This window comes from Delphinus delphis, chromosome 8 (genome assembly GCF_949987515.2).
Source record: "Delphinus delphis chromosome 8, mDelDel1.2, whole genome shotgun sequence".
NCBI classification, from domain to species: domain Eukaryota; kingdom Metazoa; phylum Chordata; class Mammalia; order Artiodactyla; family Delphinidae; genus Delphinus; species Delphinus delphis.
The window spans coordinates 12,020,574-12,039,483 of record NC_082690.1 but is presented as its reverse complement, the minus strand read 5'-3'; the positions used below and the strand labels follow the sequence as shown (position 1 = coordinate 12,039,483).

Here is an 18,910-nt window from a genome sequence, read left to right as displayed (position 1 = left end):
TCTCCAACCCTGGGCGCTGTCAGATATTTTAATGCATGCCCAACTGGTGAGTATGGAGCTATATCCACGGTGGTCTTAATTTATCCGCTTCTGATTATTAACGAATTAAGCACCTTTTCAATCAACAACAGACAGTTATTGGCCACTGGGTTTCTTTTGGGATATTCCTGTTCAAGTCATTTGCCCATTCTTTAACTGGATCATTTGCCTTCCTAACTTGTTCTTCACGTTTCCTAGCAGTATGTGTTGCAAATATCTCCTCCCGCTCGGTGCCCTGTCTTTCCTTGCATTACAACTTTGGAAAAGCCAGTGTGACCTGCGAGCAGCTTCTTCGAGAGCTCCCGGGGTCCTGGGAGCTCTCCCCTGGCCATCCTCATCACAACCGTTCCCACCGTCTCCACCAGGACAAGACAGGGCACCGAGTGATCGGGAGGCTGGAGCCTGGACCGCACCGGCCCCGCCCCCCGGTGCGGCCCCACCCACGGCCGTGCTGGCCGAGCCGCGCGGGGTGGGTCCTGTTGGCCCCGGTCTCCAGGGCAGCACCAGGCGACGCGGGGCGGGACTGGGAGGCGCCGGGCAGCCGGGCTGCGGAGGCGCTGAGGATGAGGGCCCGCCGGGGTCGCGGCAGCCAGGAGCGCCGGGCAGGTGACAGGCGTGGTGGGCGGTGCGCCAGAGGAGGGGATTGGGAGGGGTGGGACTCGGAGTGGGGACGGCAGGAAACCTCTCGAGGAAACTGGATCTGGACGGGGCGAACTCAAAGGAGCCCGCGCCGGGGAGCACTTGGGACCCAGGCGGGAAGGGCAGACGGTGGCCGAGGCAGGGACGGGGCCCAGGTGGCCGGGATCTGGAAAGACTTTGGCGCCCAGACTCCCAGAACAGCCCTAGCGTGGGTTGATTAGACCGGTCCAGGGCATCAGACCCACCGGACCCATCACTTCCTGGGCCTTAAAATGCTCCTGGTTGCCCAGTCTTGTCCATCGGAGAAAAGAGGGGTGGAGAAAATAAACCCAACTCCCCTTTGGGCAGCTTCGGGCTTGTTCCAAAACAGGGCACCTTTTCCTCTACCACTCATCTTGGTAGGTTAGTCCTTAAAGCAGGGCTCCTTTTCACCTACAGAAGGAAATGTGTTTCTCCCAGTACTGATGGGCTAGGCCCAAGGTCTTGAAGGGACCCCTAGGGAATTAGCCGTTTCTTAGTGCCACCGGTTTATCCCTGTCTGTCTTGTTTATTTAGGAGATGCGTCAGCCCCTCTTGGTCAGAAATTTCAGTGAGAAACTTTGTGCCACTAGGCAGCCACATTCGCTACATTTAAAAGGCCCACTTTTAATTTATTTCAGCTATCAGCTTTTCCTACTTTAATCCCATGCTTTCATAAAATCACACCTTCCACAGACGACCCAACTTGGATGGTATCTGCCTTTGCTCTCTTCATAATCTCCCCAACTTCATTAATGACAAAAATTGTATCTTCTTCTATGGACATTTTTAATTGATTAACTCCAAGAAATCCTAGTCCATGTATTTAAAAGAGAAATTGAAGGGACTGAATTATTTCATGAAGGAGCAATTCCAAATTGAAATATAATGATTATTTTAAGTTTTCTTTAAGATCCCAAGTACAGTGACTTGAACTCTTAAAGTAAGACTGGTGTTTATTACAAATGTGTTAGTATTTGAGGGATTTGACACTTTCTAAAAATACCCTAAAAGCAACAGTTGATCTGCTTATCAAAATTAAAATAATACGGTAGAATGAAATTCATATTTTTAAAATAAGAGAATTAATACAGCAAACTGGTCTGTGCAGTTTGACAATAATATGTTAGTCTACCAACAGGGGGAACTTTGAATTAAAAAGAAAACCATAGATATTTAAATATCAGATGTATTTAAGTATGAATGTTACCTTTGGTCTGTTTTGTTTGTTAAGGTGCTTTCCTCCAAGGAGTTGAGGATGTTCCTTGGAAATATTAGCAACAAGGTCAACTAGGACTAGCAAGAAGGTCGTGTTATTTAATTAAAGAGAGGATTTGCCCAAAGAACAAGAGAAAGCCATTGAAACAAATTTTACAGTAATCTCTGATGAGAAAGGTTGTTTCTGTTACCTGACCTACAGAAAAACAACAACAACAAAAAAAAACAGCATAAAGGCAGTGAGATGGAAGACAGAGCAAATAGAAATGCCAAGTAGAGATGAAAGGAAGCACATCCAAAAACATCATTTCCTTTCAATCCTATCTGAACTCAAAGCATCCTTTCCGTAAACCATCTCGTGGGTCTTTATGACAGCCCTTTGAGACAGGGAGGGCTCACTTGGAATCATACTCTTAAGCTAGTTACAAGGGACCCGAGCTGTTATTCAGGCCAATCTTTCACCCACCCAGCATTCCCCAGAACTGCATTCCATTCAGGTAGGTGGACACCCAGCCTCTGCTATGAATCACTGAATGGCAGAATTCACAAGGCCACCAAATCTTTTGTTGAACAGTTTTAATCATTATCATGGGTTTTTTGTTTTTTCCTCTGAGCTGAGGTTGATCTCTATGTAATGTCCACCTAAATTACACATTCCTACCTAACAGCAATCTGGGTATCAAAAAATCTTCCAAATGATAAGAGTCAGCCAATATAGGTTTAGGAGCAAAACAGCTTCCTTCAGTTTTACAGTTCCAACGGTGGAAACCATACTCTACTTCTCTCCCCCTCCTTTATTTTCCAAAAGGCAGACCCTGAACCTGTTTTACTCTACTGAACATGGCATATTTATGTCAGTGCCCTGGGTCTTGGAAATAAGGCATTGAAGTACTGTCCCTAATTAGCCATTTCGCTTTGTCCGGGCTTATCTGTAACAGGCCCTTGGAAGCTCAAAAAAGGAATCCAGTCATTTAATTTTCTCAATAAAGCTGCATTTGATTACTCAGACTGTTTATGAGCTCTACATCAGATGTGTTTCTGTAGAGAGAAAAACATAATAGTTTTTCCAATAGACCTTTCTCATACATACAAAAGGGGGCATACAAAAGCCTGCAGGTAATAACAAGTTTCTCTTACTTAATTTTTTGATTAACATTGGAATTAAAGAGATTTCAGTAGTCACAGAGTAACATAAATATAATTTTTTTAGGCAAATTCTTTTGCGAACCACGACTTTAAACATTCAGCCAGCTGCTGCCATCCACAAGAGTATCCCTGTTCATTTTTGTATTTTCTCAAGATGATTCATCGTAAATTAATTCCCAAGCGCTCTATTCTGTCTCCTGTTCATCACACCAACTTAAAGGTCCAGTCCACAGAGCCACCTTTTAAGAAAGAAGACTTACATTTGATTTCAAGAGACTCCTTGGAATCTGATTCAGAAAGCGTCACTCAAGAGATCAAGTCCCAGTCTAAACTTGAAGACCAAATTCAGGACAACGACATGGAGCCTGACAGCTTAGAGGAGGAGAACTTGAGTGAGACGGAAGAGGAAGCAAGCAGAAAAGCAGCTCAGAGAAACCTCCATACCCAAGATGCTGGTGCGAAGAACAGGTAAGGAATTGGCTTGTGTCAGAAAACAGTGGGTTCTGAAAGGCATTGTTACATAATTACTGGTACTGTCCCAAGTGAAAGTTAGGACAGGCTCTCAGTTTTCGTTTTTTGTTTTATATTGGAGTATAGTTGATTTACAATGTTGTGTTAGTTTCAGGTGTACAACCAAGTGATTCAGTTATACATATATCTGTTCTTTTTCAGATTCTTTTCTCATATAGGTTATTACAGAATATTGAGTAGTGTTCCCTGTACAGTAAGTAGGTCCTTGTTGATTATGTTTTATACATAGTAGTGTGTACATGTTAATCGCAATCTCCTAATTTATCCCTCTCCCCAGCCTTTCCCCTTTGATAACCAGAAGTTTATTTTTTAAGTCTGTGAGTCTGTTTCTGGACAGGCTGTTGGAATGAGCACCTTTGTAGTGTGTGTGACACAGGTCTCCAAGCAGCTAACGACAGCTCGGAGCCAAGATTTTCGTCACACTCATTTCTATTTTTTAAAAAAACGCATAAGATGAGAATAGTTATTAATAATAAGGGCATGTGCCTTTCTTATGCTCATTTCCTGTCCATATTCCAAGTATCCCCACTGCTGTGACCTCACCCTGGAGAAATCCCCGAAAGCCTGGTCTAGCAAATACCATGACTTGGAGCCAGGTGGTCTCGAGTTGGTCCAGGCACTGCCGTTTAGTGTATAATTTGAAATAAGTCCCTTCAGTCTTTCTCATCTGTCAAACGAGCCAGCCTGCTTCTCTCACAGGATTGCCATCACTGTCAGTAAAGTACGTTCTGGGGGTAGAAGCCTACCTGAGCCAGGAGAGGTCTACCTTCCTGGGCTTATATAATCACATAAAGATTTAATTTCTAATAATCAGTACTTACGGGGTATTAACTTTAGGCTAGAAGCCACCAAAACATCTAAGAGGATTTAAATGAGTACAATATTACTCAGTTTTAATGAAAATATAAATGATATGCTAGAGTACTGAAGTTAAAAGCTATTGATTAGACAGGGGTCTTGGGATGGTGGTAAAGTACAGAGCACCTGAAGCAGACCATATGGGTTGAAACTGTGCCACTGACTAGCTGTGTGACCTTGGCCAAGCCCGATTAAACTCTCTGTGCCTCAGTTCCTCCTCAGTAAAAATGGGATAGTAATAATAGTTACCTCACAGACTTACAGTGAGGCTAAAATAAGTCTATGTATACATATATAAAAAGTGCTTCAAACAGTGACTGTAAGTTCTATATGTGTTAGATGTTTTTTTAATTAGGGTTAAAGTAAATTGAGGAAAGTTTATTGGACGGCCTAGAACTTGGGCAGGCAGGGTTTTGGAGACTAGGTAAGATTTGGGAAAAGAAGAATAGAATTAGAATGAATGTGTGTGGCACATTGAGCCCCACTTGATGGCAGAGGATTTGTTCTGAGTGTAGGGAAAGTAGACAGAGGAGGGGCCTGCTGACGGGGACTGTCGTGGACTGCCCCCAGCCCACGCCGCGGGTAGGACGTGGAACACAGAACTCAGATGACGTGTCCCAAGAATGCAGTCACAGCGAAGACTTGTGTGGAGCCAGAATGAGAGCCCAGCCCTGAGTCTTTTTCTTCGTCTTTCCCTCTTTCTCTCTTTCACTGGAAATGTCAAGTTGAGTCGAGCTCATTTGCTTCTTAGGGGATCTCACAGCACAGTACAGTAAATCCCCTACATACGAACCTTCAAGTTGCAAACTTTCAAGGATGCGAATGTATCATAACCCCATTACAGTACAGTACTCTACAGCCGATTGTGTTAGTTGGGCACCTAGGCTAACTTTGTTGGACTTAACAAATTGGACTTAACGAACGCGCTCTTCGTATGTCCACTGTATAAGTGATAAATGCTATAACTGAGGTGCAGCCATAGAGCTGGGGGGCAAAAGAGGGGCTTAGGGAGGCTTTAACCAGCCAGCCGCCCCTGACTGGACTGGGTTGGGCACAGCTGGAGGAGAAAACGCAGGTTCTTGGGGAGGGCAGTGAGATGAAGCAGTGTTCAAGGAAGATTATTCTGCAAGCTGGTGCATTATGGATTAGAGGGTAAAAACACAGTGGACAAAGAGACTACCAGATGGTAATAATTACAATGACAACAATAACAATAATGACGTCTCTTTTGAAAGGCCATCTCTTTTGAAGAATTTCACTCAATTCTTCATTGTAATCCTGCAAGGAAGTGCTGCTATTCCTATTTTACAGATTAGGAAGATGAAGCCGGCAGAGATAAAGTCACCCAACGTCAGAGTGCTTTGTTATTGATGTTGAGGTGTTTTTTAAAATACTTTTTATTTTATTTATGTATTTTGGCTGCGCCGTGCGGCTTGCAGGATCTTAGTTCCCCAACCAGGGATTGAACCCCAGCCACAGCAGTGAAAGCACGAAAGTGCCGAGTCCTAAGCACTGGACCGCCAGGAAACTCCCTGAGTTTTTTTAATCAAGAAAAAATTCTAACCTACAGAAAAGTACAGAGAAAAATACCATCTCACCCTTATTGCCATGTTTGTTTCAGATATATATTTTAAAACATAAAGTGCTAGATAGTTTCCTGGTTCCCCTTCTCAAATCCGTCCCCGTCTTCCTCTCAGAATAACCAATACATCAATACATACTCTCTTTTTTTTTTTTTTTTTGGCTGCGCCACACGTTATGGGGGATCTTAGTTCCCCGACCAGGGATCAAACCCTCGCCCCCTGCAGTGGAAGCACAGAGTCTTAATCACTGGACTGCCAGGGAAGTCCCAACCCACATATACTCTTATATGAGTGTATATCCTTCGTAGCAATCTTTTATTCATTTACTTCATAGGTAATTTATGAATTAATTACTTCATAGGTAATTCTTTATGTTTATAAAGAACTGATAGGACTTGGTGACAGTTTAGAACTGGGGTTGGAAGGAACAAGAAAAGGCACAGATTACTTTAAGGTTCTAACAACAATAGCATTTATAGAATGCTTGTCCCGAGCCCATCCCTGTGCCAAACGCTTTACATGTATCATCTCATTTAATCCTTATGGCAGCCTCAACAGGTGGACACTATAATGCTCCCATCTTGTAGACTGCAAATGAGGCTTAAAGAAACCAGTTATGTTATACCCATTTATTCCACCGGGTGGGTGGTGGAACAGAAAACTCCTGCAGTCTGACTCTATGCTTTAAACCAGGGGTCCCCAACCCCGGGGCCGCACAGCAGGAGGTGAGCGGCGGGCCAGCAAATGAAGCTTCATCTGCTGCCCCCCATCGCTCCCCATGACTCGCATTACTGCCTGAACCACACCCCCTCCCCAACCCCCACCCCCGTCCATGGAAAAACTGTCTTCCACGAAACCGGTCCCTGGTGCCAAAAAGGCTGGGGACCTTTAAACCATGTTTGTATTGTAGCTCTAATCTAGGAGAGTCACAGTCTCCTAGGTAATAAATGGTACTTTTATTTACTACGGGGGTGGGAGGGGCATCGGAAAAAAATATCTTTCGTGGTGGATAGGTATTCTTGTCTGTACTTTTACGATGAAGAAACCAAGGAAAGGATCCATTACGTGACCTCATTTCTCCAATGTCGAGTTTTTCCTCTTTGAGTGGGGCTCAGAGACCTGACTTTAACCTTGCTTTTGACCCAAGGACAATGTAAATACCACTCAGTATATTTCAAAATAAAAAAACCATACTTACAAAGTCAAAAGCATCATTAGGGCCTTGGCCTTCTGATTCAGAGATCCTTAAATAATGGTATTTTCCTTGGACGGATTTGCCTTGGAAATCCTTAATGATAGACTATAATCCCCAGGGTTAGAATGGGTTACAGCCCTAGTCATTGCTTGGCTGTACAGTGCTTCATACATTGAACATTTACAGGACCAGTTCCGTACTACAAAGGAAAGCTGAACTGAAGCATGTAGCCAAGTAATGCCTCAAAAATATCCTTCAGGCGAGTGTTTTGTTACTGGCCCCTTTTCTCTGCCTCACTTTAGCCTTGGAAACCTTTCTTAGGTGTATTGTTACTTGGATCTGAGTAGTTTACTAGCCATGAAATAGACAAATTGATCTCAGGCTCTCAGTATGAAATTCAAGAAGACTTTCATTTCTGTCAGGTAGATGGCATTCTGGGAATTGTAGTTCAAAATAATTAGTCAAAGCCTTGCCTTAAGACGGAAGATCTCTTCCTTCTTGCTTTTATGGGCAACCGTTTTAAAAGCTGCCTGACAAAATCACTTGAGCCCTACTCTTGTGTTTTGATGTTACTAGAAGCTCCTCAAAGCAATTACTCCCTTGTTCCTCAGCAAAGTCAAGCCACAGTTCGATGTATATGGATTAGAGAAAACCTTTTACTTAATGGAAATTGGAGCAGCATTGACTGCAGTGAATGAATCAAGAGTGGAAAGAGGATCTTCATATGATAATCCTTAAACCCCACTCCAGAACTAGCCCCATGACACTCGGCACTCAGAAGAAAGAGATCAATGTAATTCCTAGAGCATTAGAGATAACCTCTTCAGCTCTGGGGCCTTCTGAAACCTCATATGTTAAAGAAAAAGAAAACCAGAAAGCAGCAGTACAGTAACTAGTATATGTGTTTGATAAGGTCTTATTTACAAAAATACTTCAATATAATTAGCTACCATTTGTAGGACTATTTGCTTGATATATATTATCTCATTTATCCTTACAAGAGGCTCTTAGATATCGACATTATTATCCCCATTTTGCAGACTAGGAACCAAGGCTCTGAAAGTTGTGTAGGTGTACGTAGCCACTAAGTGGAAGAGCCAGAAATTTAACTGAATGAACTCTCTTTTAACATCAAAATCTGAGCCTCTAATTATAAGTATCTAGATAGGTGATCAAGGGCTGATCTGATAAAGGATTCAGTTTTGCTCTCTAGCAAAAATGAAAGGTGTAGCGACTTCAATATGGACTAAACTGAGGCCAGATTAAAATATGCATGTAAAATTATAAATTTTAGTAAAGTAATACAAATGTATAAAGGATCCTGTGCCCTCAGAATACTATAAATATTAACGGCATTTTACTCTGGGCAGTAAGGTCATAGAGCCTGTATTCCTCAGCAGCTCTCCTGGGAAACGGAATGTTTTCATTCATTGAGATCTCTCTCATCACCTGGGAAGTGTAGCCTTCACAAAAGATCCCACGTTCTGTCTCATAAACCACCGTGTGCCAGAAATTACTGGGTGGGAGACAGGCACAGTAAGGTATTCTTAGTTGAACTGAATTTCAGAATTGTCTGAAGGTAAGAAAAGGACTCAGGAATAATCATCTTCATTTTTATGGTGGTATATAATTTTTCCTCTCAAACACTTTCATATATAGTTGACTCTTGAACAAAATGGATTTGAACTGAGCGGGTTCACTCATAGAAGGGCGTCTTTCAATAAATAGTACTGCAGTAGTAGAAAATCCACAATTGGTTGAATTAGCGGATGTGGAACCGTGGATACAGAGGGCCGGCTCTGGGACTTGAGCACCTGTGGAATTTGGTATCCCCTGCCTGTCCTGGACCCAGTCGCTCGCAGATACCAAGGGGCCACTGTATGTTGTTTCTGCTTAATAATACAAGAATCAAGTGAAATATTGAATGATGATTTCTAGGACTTCAGTAGCAGTATGGGATAAGCAAAACAGAAAGTGGGTAAAGGGAGACTTAGTAAAAACTAAAACTCAGTATTTTAATTTCCTCGACTGTTTTGTAGGACACATTGGATATATTTAAGCTGAGGGGAGATTACTTCCTCTCATAAGTGTTGTAGAGTTTTGTTTTGTTTTGTTTTTTTGCTCTGGTTGGGAGAGTAAATGTGACACTTGAGGCTAGATCTAATATTCTAGTATAACCAAGAACATTCTGAGAGCTTCCAGGAGTCAACTCTCATTCTTGTTAGTTTCTAGCAGCATTCATCCATGTTGATTTATACTGTCTTGATTAGGTAGATTTTCAATTTAAGGCCATTGGCTGGCCAACCTCTTTCAAACACATTCTACTATATACCGAATTCTAGGTATTTGGGGATAGCTACTAGCGTTTTGGTCATTTATTTCTGATCACACGGGTATAGTCACAGCAGAGAGGTGACTTGTCGTAGGCATTATCATTGCTGTCTTTTTTTATATAAATTTATTTATTTTTGGCTGCATTGGGTCTTCGTTGCTGCGTGCGGGCTTTCTCTAGTTGCGGCGAGCGGGGGCTACTCTTCGTTGATGTGCCCAGGCTTCTCACTGTGGTGGCTTCAGTAGTTGTGGCACACAGGCTCAGTAGTTGTGGCACGCGGGCTCAGTAGCTGTGGCATGGGCTGTAGGTGTGCAGGCTCGGTAGTTGTGGCGCACAGGCTTCAGTAGTTGTGGCTCGCGGGCTCTAGAGCACAGGCTCAGTAGTTGTGGCGCACAGGCTTAGTTGCTCCGCGGCATGTGGGATCTTCCCAGACCAGGGCTCGAACCCTTGTCCCCTGCATTGGCAGGCGGATTCTTAACCACTGCGCCACCAGGGAAGTCCCATCATTGCTGTTTTATGCTCACTTGCTCACAAACTGTGCAGCAGTCAAACCCTGATGCACTCCTCAGAGCAGGCACGGTGCCATCGTGACAGACAAGCAGAGGAGGGAGTAAGGCGTGTGCCTGGGCATGAACTGTGTCTACCAGAGGCACAGTCCCCACCAGAAATGCTAAAGCCACTGTGACTCCTGGGATTTTATTGCCCTCGGAGATGACCACGAGTTCCTTTCTAGCTTATTTCCAAATGGGGATGCATTACTGTGTTAAAATAAGTAAATCAATAGTGAGTTTGAAACCTCAAAAAGTGTAGTTTAAATTTACATCACCTGCAATCCTGCAGGTTTAGCAAGAGGATTAGGAAGGTTGTAACCAAGTGACTAAGGAGATAGTTTAATTCACGACCTCCACTGTATTCCTCTGTTTCTACTCCCTGACAAATGTAGAAACGTAGAAATCTTTGGTTACTATAATTTTTTAATGGATTGAATTTAAAATAAATGTTTTTTTCCCCAACACTTATATACATTGCTGAGTTTCGCATGATAGGCCCAATTCAGTTTGAAAATTAGTGAATTCTGAGAGCTGTTAGGACTCTTCAAGGTCAGTCTATTCCTTATCGTAAAAGGAGACACCTGAGGCCTGGAGCGGATAACAAATTCACCCAAGTTCACACAGTGGCAAAATCTGGACCAGGACCCAGGTGTCAAGACCTGTCTAGTGCTTTTTCCCATGAAGTCACAGCTACCTGGAAATTCTGTTGCTGTAAATATCTGGCATTTAAAATACAAGAGACTCTATCTAAAGACAGTGTATGCACTGGAAATGTAAATCTGGGTCCCTGGCTTTTAGCCATTGTTTCTGGAGAATGAAAAGAATATCCAAGCCTTCCACAGAAAATGTCTGGCTTGAGCACTGTAAACTCTCACTGAACGAGGGGAATTATGTTTCTAAATAGGTTCTGTGTCATACAGCATTTCCCTTGTGAAGATGCAGCCTTTGTTTCACATAAGATAATCTTAATTAGAAACGAGGTACTAGAATTTTACATTGCAATTACTAACACGCCCTCTTAAGATAATTTATTTTCATTTAACACTCAGATTGTCCTTGAATCAAGACTGGCACTAATAAGAACTTGGGGCAAATATCTGGTTATTTTGCAGCCATAAACCTGTTGTCAAAAAGAAAAAAAGAGGGACTTTAGTTGGAATTATCTAAACTCTATAATTGCAGTAAATAAAATTCACCAGCTAACAATCCAGTCCCTTCACCTGAGTGTATTTCTAAAGACAGTCTTTGGCCTTCGGTTCATTAAACTACCTTTCTTCTATTAAGATGTTTAATATTTTTAGCAGAATAAATGCCTGCATTAAATGAAATTTTCTGGGTTTTAAATAGCCTCCCCAAAGCATTTCAGTATACTTGTGGAACCATTTTATTTCATACTTGCAAAAGTGATTTTTTAATCCTTTGGATTTATTTACTTAAAAGCTGTTGATAAAAAGATTAAGATGAACACAGAACTCAGAAATCCTTGGAAACAATTGTCAGTTTTATAGCTCCTTGAAGAAGCATTAAAAACTTTACACTTAAAAAAAAAACACACAAAAAACACAAAAAACACTTTACACTTAAACAGAAATTGAATTTGCTGTTCATATGCATAAAAGATTTAATGGCATATAAATTGGGAATAATTGTTCTGTTTAAAAGGATTAAATTAAACCTAAATCAATAATAACATGTGCAGTTTCAATTTAACTGCCTACTTAAAGTGGCAAATAAATAACTGCTAAATGATTAATAGCAATGCTTTTATTCACCTCCTCGACAGGCAAAATGGCCAGTTATTGAATATTTTCCTGTGAGTGCAAAGGATGTTCATTGTACTAGAAACATGCTCTAATTTTAGTAATTTTTTGATTGAATACCAAACTGAATATGAGGCTCTTCGTCAAATGGAGATTTGATTTTATTTGGATGAAGCTGTCACAGTCATGCTCAAATATGGTCCATTAGAGCCAGCAGATAGGATGGCATATGCATATGAGACCACCCTCCCCTTCCTCTCTGCATCCATTTCTAACCTGGGCATCTGAAGGGCAGACCTGGCATCTGTTGTCTGAACAGCAACAAAAGCATTGTATACTCATTGTCTGTGTAACCTTCCTATCAAATGGGGAGGAAATGAGGTATGTGTTTTGTGTGCACAAGATTACTGATGAAGGAGCACTTCACACTCATTTTGTTCCAGTGTGTTGACCTGGACCACACAACACAATTGAGCTTCTCCGCACACAAGCTCAGAACAATGGGGTTCTTTAGTATCATGTTCTATTTCAACCATTAGATTTGTTTCTGTGGAGTATTACAGCTTTCCATGCTCGATAGTTTGCAAAACATAAACTCCCATTTGTCTCAACACATGGTTTCCATCAGAAAGGGAAGAAAGGGGGATGTTTTAAGATAATCATGGCAGGTGTACACGGTACAGTGTCATTAAAGCTCTTAGAAGAGCCACACTTTCCGATTCTCATCTTGTAAATACACATTATTAGAGTGTCTCTTCAAACGATTGGTTCAAAAGCATCTTTCGCAGCCAGAGCAGCTCATTATGTCTGATTTGTTTCAAACCCTTCTGTATTTTCCAGGTTTCACTTAAAATGTCCGTCTTCCCCAGGGCGTGTGAGATTGCTTCCGCGGGCATCTAAGCATGGCAATTTGTCGAGGCTGGAAATTATGGCTCTTTCTGAAGGTCTAAAGTAATTGAATTCTCCCAGTTTTATCTTGCTCATCATCTTCCAGCAGTTCTTAAAATATCTCATCATGTGGAAACACTGACATTTCTTAATCCCATTTCCTAAATTATAGTTCAAACAGATTCTCCATGCTGCCTAGGTCGTGGTAAAAAAAAAATTGGATTTTTAAAGATAAGTGTTCATTCTTTCAGGCCACTAAGGTCCCACTTAGTGCGTCACGAGACAACTTTGTGTCCTGGAAATAACTTAAGCCCTAGGGAGAGAAGAATCCCTTGAGATCCATCAGGAGGAAGCATAGTACACACCAGTGTTGTGTCCTGGTGACAGAACACAACACACAGCAAGCAAAGACCAGAGATGGAGCTCGTTGGCATGTGCTTTTATAACCGGCCCTTCCTGAGACCCTCCTTACTCCATGCCAAGAACATAGTTCTAAACATATATACGTATATAAATGTGCTTAATACTCTCAACGACTATGAGGTAGGCACTACGATTTTTTTTTTAGGTAGGTACTATTATTATCCTCATTTTATTGATGAGGAGCTGAAGCACAGAGAAGAACAATAACTCGCCCACACTCCCACGGTAACTGGTGGCACCAGGAATTGAGCGCAGGCAGTCTGATTCTAGGACCCTCGTCCTTTGACTTTCTACGGTACCATTTCTCAGAACCAAAATATTCCATACCATTTATTCCATGAGACTGAGGGGTGTCTATAGCCCTGACTGTGGACATCATGCCATCATCAACTAATGCTAGTTAAGTCTGGTGACCAGTGTGAGTGCCAGTTTTCTTAGTATAACTGCAGAGATGGAAGTCAGAGACTCCATTTCCTTCCATCATCAAAGACTACCTAGTTGTTAAAAAGAGTGGGCATTCCTCGCTTATCAACTCTTGTGAGTTCATCATAGGATCACAGAACAAGAGAGTTGGAATGAACCTTGAGATATCATCTAGCAATTGGATCTGGAAATAAGAGGTCAACATATTTTCATTGATAAACAAGGTCTGTCCTCCTAGTTTAAATGCCCATAACATTCTGTACTTCTGTACTGTTGGTGCATGGATCCGTCCGCCTGTCTTCCTCAGTCAGCAGCCAGTCCATCCGCCTGTTTGTTTCACTCACCGCTCACCTCCAGTGCCTAGGACTTGGGGAGCCACTCAGTACATATTTGTTGACTGGCCAACTGACTGACCGATCGATTCACTAACTCCCCTAAGGCAGGCCCTGCAACAACACCTGCTTCACCACCACCTCTGGGATTGGCTGTGTGATACAGGGCGAGTTACTGGACAGGAGCCAGATCCCAGGGCCAACTGCCAGGGTCTACATCCTGGCTGCACCACGTATTAGCTCTGTGACCTTGGAAAAGTGACAGAAGCCTGTTTCTTCATCTATTAAACGGGCATAATAATAGCACCTCCCCATAGGGTTGCCATAAGGAGAAAACTAGAGATTCGCTGTAAGCTTTCCCTAGATCAGCACGTAGTAAGTAGTGTGTGCTATGTGCTATATTCCCAAAGCCAGCACTCTACAACCCACCCAGAAAAGCAGCAAGACAGTGGGCTCCAACAACGTGTGTTACTTTTTTTTTTTTTTTTTTTTTTGCGGTACGCGGGCCTCTCACTCTTGTGGCCTCTCCCGTTGCGGAGCACAGGCTCCGGACGTGCAGCCTCAGCAGCCATGGCTCACGGGCCCAGCCGCTCCGCAGCATGTGGGATCCTCCCGGACCAGGGCCCGAACCCGTGTCCCCTGCACTGGCAGGCAGACTCTCAACCACTGTGCCACAAGGGAAGCCCTGTGTTACTTTTAAAGGTTGCCAACCCCTGCTCTAAACAGTGCAGAGGACAGGGCTACCTGTTCTGAAACTTTGCCCCCAAAAACCATATGGCCTCTGTACATAATCCTTTCCAAAAACATCACTTTGCCTATCCGAAAGTATTTGTCTTACTATAACATCTTTGCTAATTAAATGATTTTTACTTAATTAAATAAATCCAAACTCTCAGTTTAATGTAGTTAAGCCAAACCCTTCACAGAGTTTACAAAGCCCTTCAAGATTTCACCTCTGCTTAACCCTGAGTTCTAATCCTCCCACCTTCCCTTTTATCCACGTAGAATTTGTTCTTTTTTTTTTTTTTTGCGGTACGCGGGCCTCTCACTGTTGTGGCCTCTCACTGTTGCGGAGCACAGGCTCCGGACGTGCAGCCTCAGCGGCCATGGCTCACGGGCCCAGCCGCTCCGCGGCATGTGGGATCCTCCCGGACCGGGGCCCGAACCCGTGTCCCCTGCATCGGCAGGCGGACTCTCAACCACTGCGCCACCAGGGAAGCCCTAGAATTTGTTCTTTGAAAGCCCCATGTTCTCTCTCCCCTCCATTCCTTTTTACGTGTTGTTTCCTCAGCCTGGCTTACACTTCCTGCCCTTCTTAGCCTTCGGTCTCAGCTAAGCCATCACTTCCTTCAGAAAGCTGCCCTTTCCCCCAAGATGGGATTGGATGTCCCTCCTGAGCCCTGATGGCCACTCATCACTCTAATCACAAATAGCTCATTTCCTGGTCTGTATCCCCCACTAGGCTGTGGGCTCACCACTGTATCCCCCTAACTTAGTATGTGCTCAATAAATACAGAATCAGTGAACGAGCAAATGCATGAGGAAAGTTAAATTCTGTCGAATCAAGTGAATGAATGAACGAGGAGAGTTAGGCTCACTTTTTCCTTTCAATATATCATAGATATGGGAAATGGCATGTTTCTTCATTTCAAAAAATCTTTATATCTTTATTTACTTGAAGATGTACTTTCATCTTTTCTTCCCCATCTAAACAACCACTGCTGAACCTTACACTTAATGCAGCACAAGATAAGCCCTAAAATCATTCACTGATTTGGTCCAATGCAGGAAGTTTTTCTGCATGTTTAGATTCTAACTTACTGTTGTTGGTTTTTTTTTTTAATATCTAAATAAAAATAAAATAAAAATCTAATGCCCAGTTATTGATTGAAGCATCACTTGTTGCCTCTTCTGCCCATAGCACAGGGTAGAGGTTAGGGAAGGAAGGATAACCCTCTGTCCCTGCTGCCCAGGACCTTAACCAGGTGAGAAGATGTGGTTGCCATAGTGAAAAGTGAAATAAGCACAAATACAGAACATGAAGTAAGCTATATTGTCTCATTTTGATTTTATGCAACCTTGAGAAATAAACAGAACAAATATAATTGATCCCTACTTACAGATGACAGAAACCAGCTCGGAGGTGACATGATTTGCCAGCTGATGCACAGATAGGTAGTGGCAAACCCAGAACTTAAGCCCAGGTCTGTCCAGTCCCAAATCTAGATTATGCCCTTCTGGCCCCCTCCCTGCCCCTGGGACACTACATGCCCAGTGACCCTTAGAGCCAAGTGAAAGGCAGGGCCCAAAACTCCTGTAAGTTCACATGAGGGGACATCACATGGAGAAACCTCCTCAAAGCCTCAGAGGCAGGCAGCCCTGTGGAGTTTCGGGAGCGGGGAGTTGCACGGTTTGATGTCAATTTCCTGACAAACGTGGACCATCTCCATTCAGGCACTTTGCTGGAGGAGAGTATCATTTTTCTTCCCTTGGTGGAAAAGGAAGAGAAACCTATCCCAAGAAGTTTTCTGTCTTAATATGCAAACTAAAAATTCAAAGTGACAAGGGGAATTCCCTGGCAGTCCAGCGGTTAGGACTCAGCGCTTTCACTGCCGTGGCCTGGGTTCAATCCCCAGTCGGGGAACTAAGATCCCATCCCACAAGCCTTGCAGCGCAGCCAAAAAAAAAAAAAAAAGACACTAAAAATTCAAAGTGACAATTAAGCAAGACATAGGAGTTGGGGCTTTCTGCTCTAGTTTTTGCTTTACATCAAATCAAAGAATTCTAGGTCCACATTAAGAAGACGAAATTAACATTAGGGGCACCATTAGTTTGTTTACCCAGCATAAAATTATGTCCTCTATAAACGGGAATATCAAATAGCATAAAAAGCCCAGATGATTTACATTTTCTTTTTGATTAGAGGATTGCATCTACTGTACCAAGGAAGGAAAATCTCTCCCATTTAGCTTTTGAAGATCAAAGCAGCCATTAAATATGCCATATTACCAGCATTTTTTTTTTTTTCCTTTTTGGTTAAGACTAGGAGGTACTTTGCAAATTGAGATCGTCATAGAGAAAAGGGAGGACTTTATTTGGAGTCATATGTACTGATGACAGACCAGTTCACTCCCCTCGGGCTGGACCCTGTGCTTAACCTTTTATTCAGATAGGGCTGTCTACAGCTTAAAGCTCACACTGACCTGTCTACTGAGTTTTGTGTACATAGACTTGACCAAGAGAGTACAAACTGAGAGCTTTCAGAGGCACCATCTGATTCCAAAAGTTAGGGATCTTTCTGTAGCACATTTGATAAAATCTACAAAGACGAAATGAAGTCACAAGTAAAAATCACTGATACAGGAGGATGAACCTATGTAGGTATTCAGTTGGGATAAGTCTTGCTTTCCTCCCACGAATGGCTCAGACTGAGTCATTGTTCAGGCAACAGTCGAATTTCCCTTCCCAGATAAACAGCTACATGTGTAGATCACTAGCTAAGTGTGAAATCCATTTTATCTTCAGCAGCTTGGTAATTATTCAACTTATGGTGTGTCTTAAGTAACAGCATTCTTTGCATCAAGGCCATTTACTGGTTTAACATTATAGACATTTGTTTCCAGCATATATAAATTAACCATCCCCCATTTTTTTAAAATCACTGAATTGTACACTTGATTTTTTTAAATTTTAAAAATAAATTTATTTATTTATTTATTTTTGGCTGCGTTGGATCTTCGTTGCTGTGCACAGGCTTTGTCTAGTTGCAGCCAGTGGGGGTTACTCTTCATTAGGGTGCACGGGCTTCTCTTGTTGTGGGGCACGGGCTTTAGGCATGCGGGTTCAGTAGTCATGGCTCACGGGCTCTAGAGCACAGGCTCAGTAGTTGTGGTGCACGGGCTTAGTTGCTCTGCAGCACGTGGGATCTTCCCGGACCAGGACTCGAACCCGTGTCCCCTGCATTGGCAGGCAGATTCATAACCACTGCACCACCAAGGAAGTCCCCATCCCCCATTTTTATTCCATATTTCAATGAACTTAGATAATTATGACTTTTTGCCCTTATGTGTAGTGTGTAGGTCTAATTTGAGCCTGGGATGTGTCTTTCCCATGTAGATAGTAAAAGGAAAATTGTAGGAGAAAGATGGAGATTGATTTTGAATAAGATGATCAGCTAAAGAGAACGAGTAAATCTGTTTGGATAAAGGACTTGACATTTCTTTTCTGCTTTGGGCAGTCAACAACCCATAGAAGACAAATACTCAGACCTGCGCTATGACCCAAATTGGAAGAGGAAAAAAGAGCAAAGGAAGTTGTTGGCTGTGGAAGCACTGCCAGAGTCTGTGGACAGCTCTGCAGAAAATCTGACTTTGAATCCACTTTACCCTTCCAAAGAGACTTCGATGGAGCTCTCAGGGGGGAAAGGTGAACAGAAGAAGAGCCCACCGAGCACAGCCTCCTTACTTGGGAGTGAATTTTTAAGCCCAAACTACGAGCCTGGTGCCCATCGTAGCGGGCCATTTTCAGTGCTGAGCAGCAGTGACCCGGAGAAGTCCAGCAACCTCTCTCAGTACTTGAAGAGTTCAAGTTCACAGAGTGAGGTATTCCTGCCGGGATCACACGGCCCTCGGCGAAGGAAGTCCAAACAGTATTTTGTGGAAAAAAACAAACTGACTTTGGGATTACGCACTCCGAAAACGGACTCTTATCTTCAACTTCACAATAAAAAAAGGCGGGAAACTCACCCAGAACAGGTATGTAGCAGCCACCTAAAAATCCCTCCTGAGCACTAGACTGGAATTTGCCTTTGTTTGAAATGGCCAGGTATCACTTCCTCTGGGATGGTGACGTCATTGTAACCACCTGGCTGAGTAAAATGAACTCCGTGTCCCTTGCCCCTCTTTGAAGAATCAAGGGAATTATCCCACAAAGTCTTAAGAGCAAAATAAAAGCCGTCAATGGCTTACAGTGCTG

At 42.9% G+C, this 18,910-nt stretch overlaps 1 protein-coding gene across 3 annotated transcripts in view; it reads left to right on the top strand.

The window, feature by feature from the left end:
• Positions 1–3,214: 3,214 nt before the first annotated feature.
• Positions 3,215–18,910, top strand: part of JHY (junctional cadherin complex regulator) — a 64,195-nt gene continuing 48,499 nt past the window's right edge. For all 3 annotated transcript variants that reach the window (XM_060017129.1, XM_060017128.1, XM_060017127.1), the window contains exons 1-2: positions 3,215–3,528; positions 18,174–18,690. In XM_060017129.1, coding sequence (XP_059873112.1) covers positions 3,215–3,528; positions 18,174–18,690 — 831 coding nt within the window. The remainder of the gene's footprint in view (positions 3,529–18,173; positions 18,691–18,910) is intronic.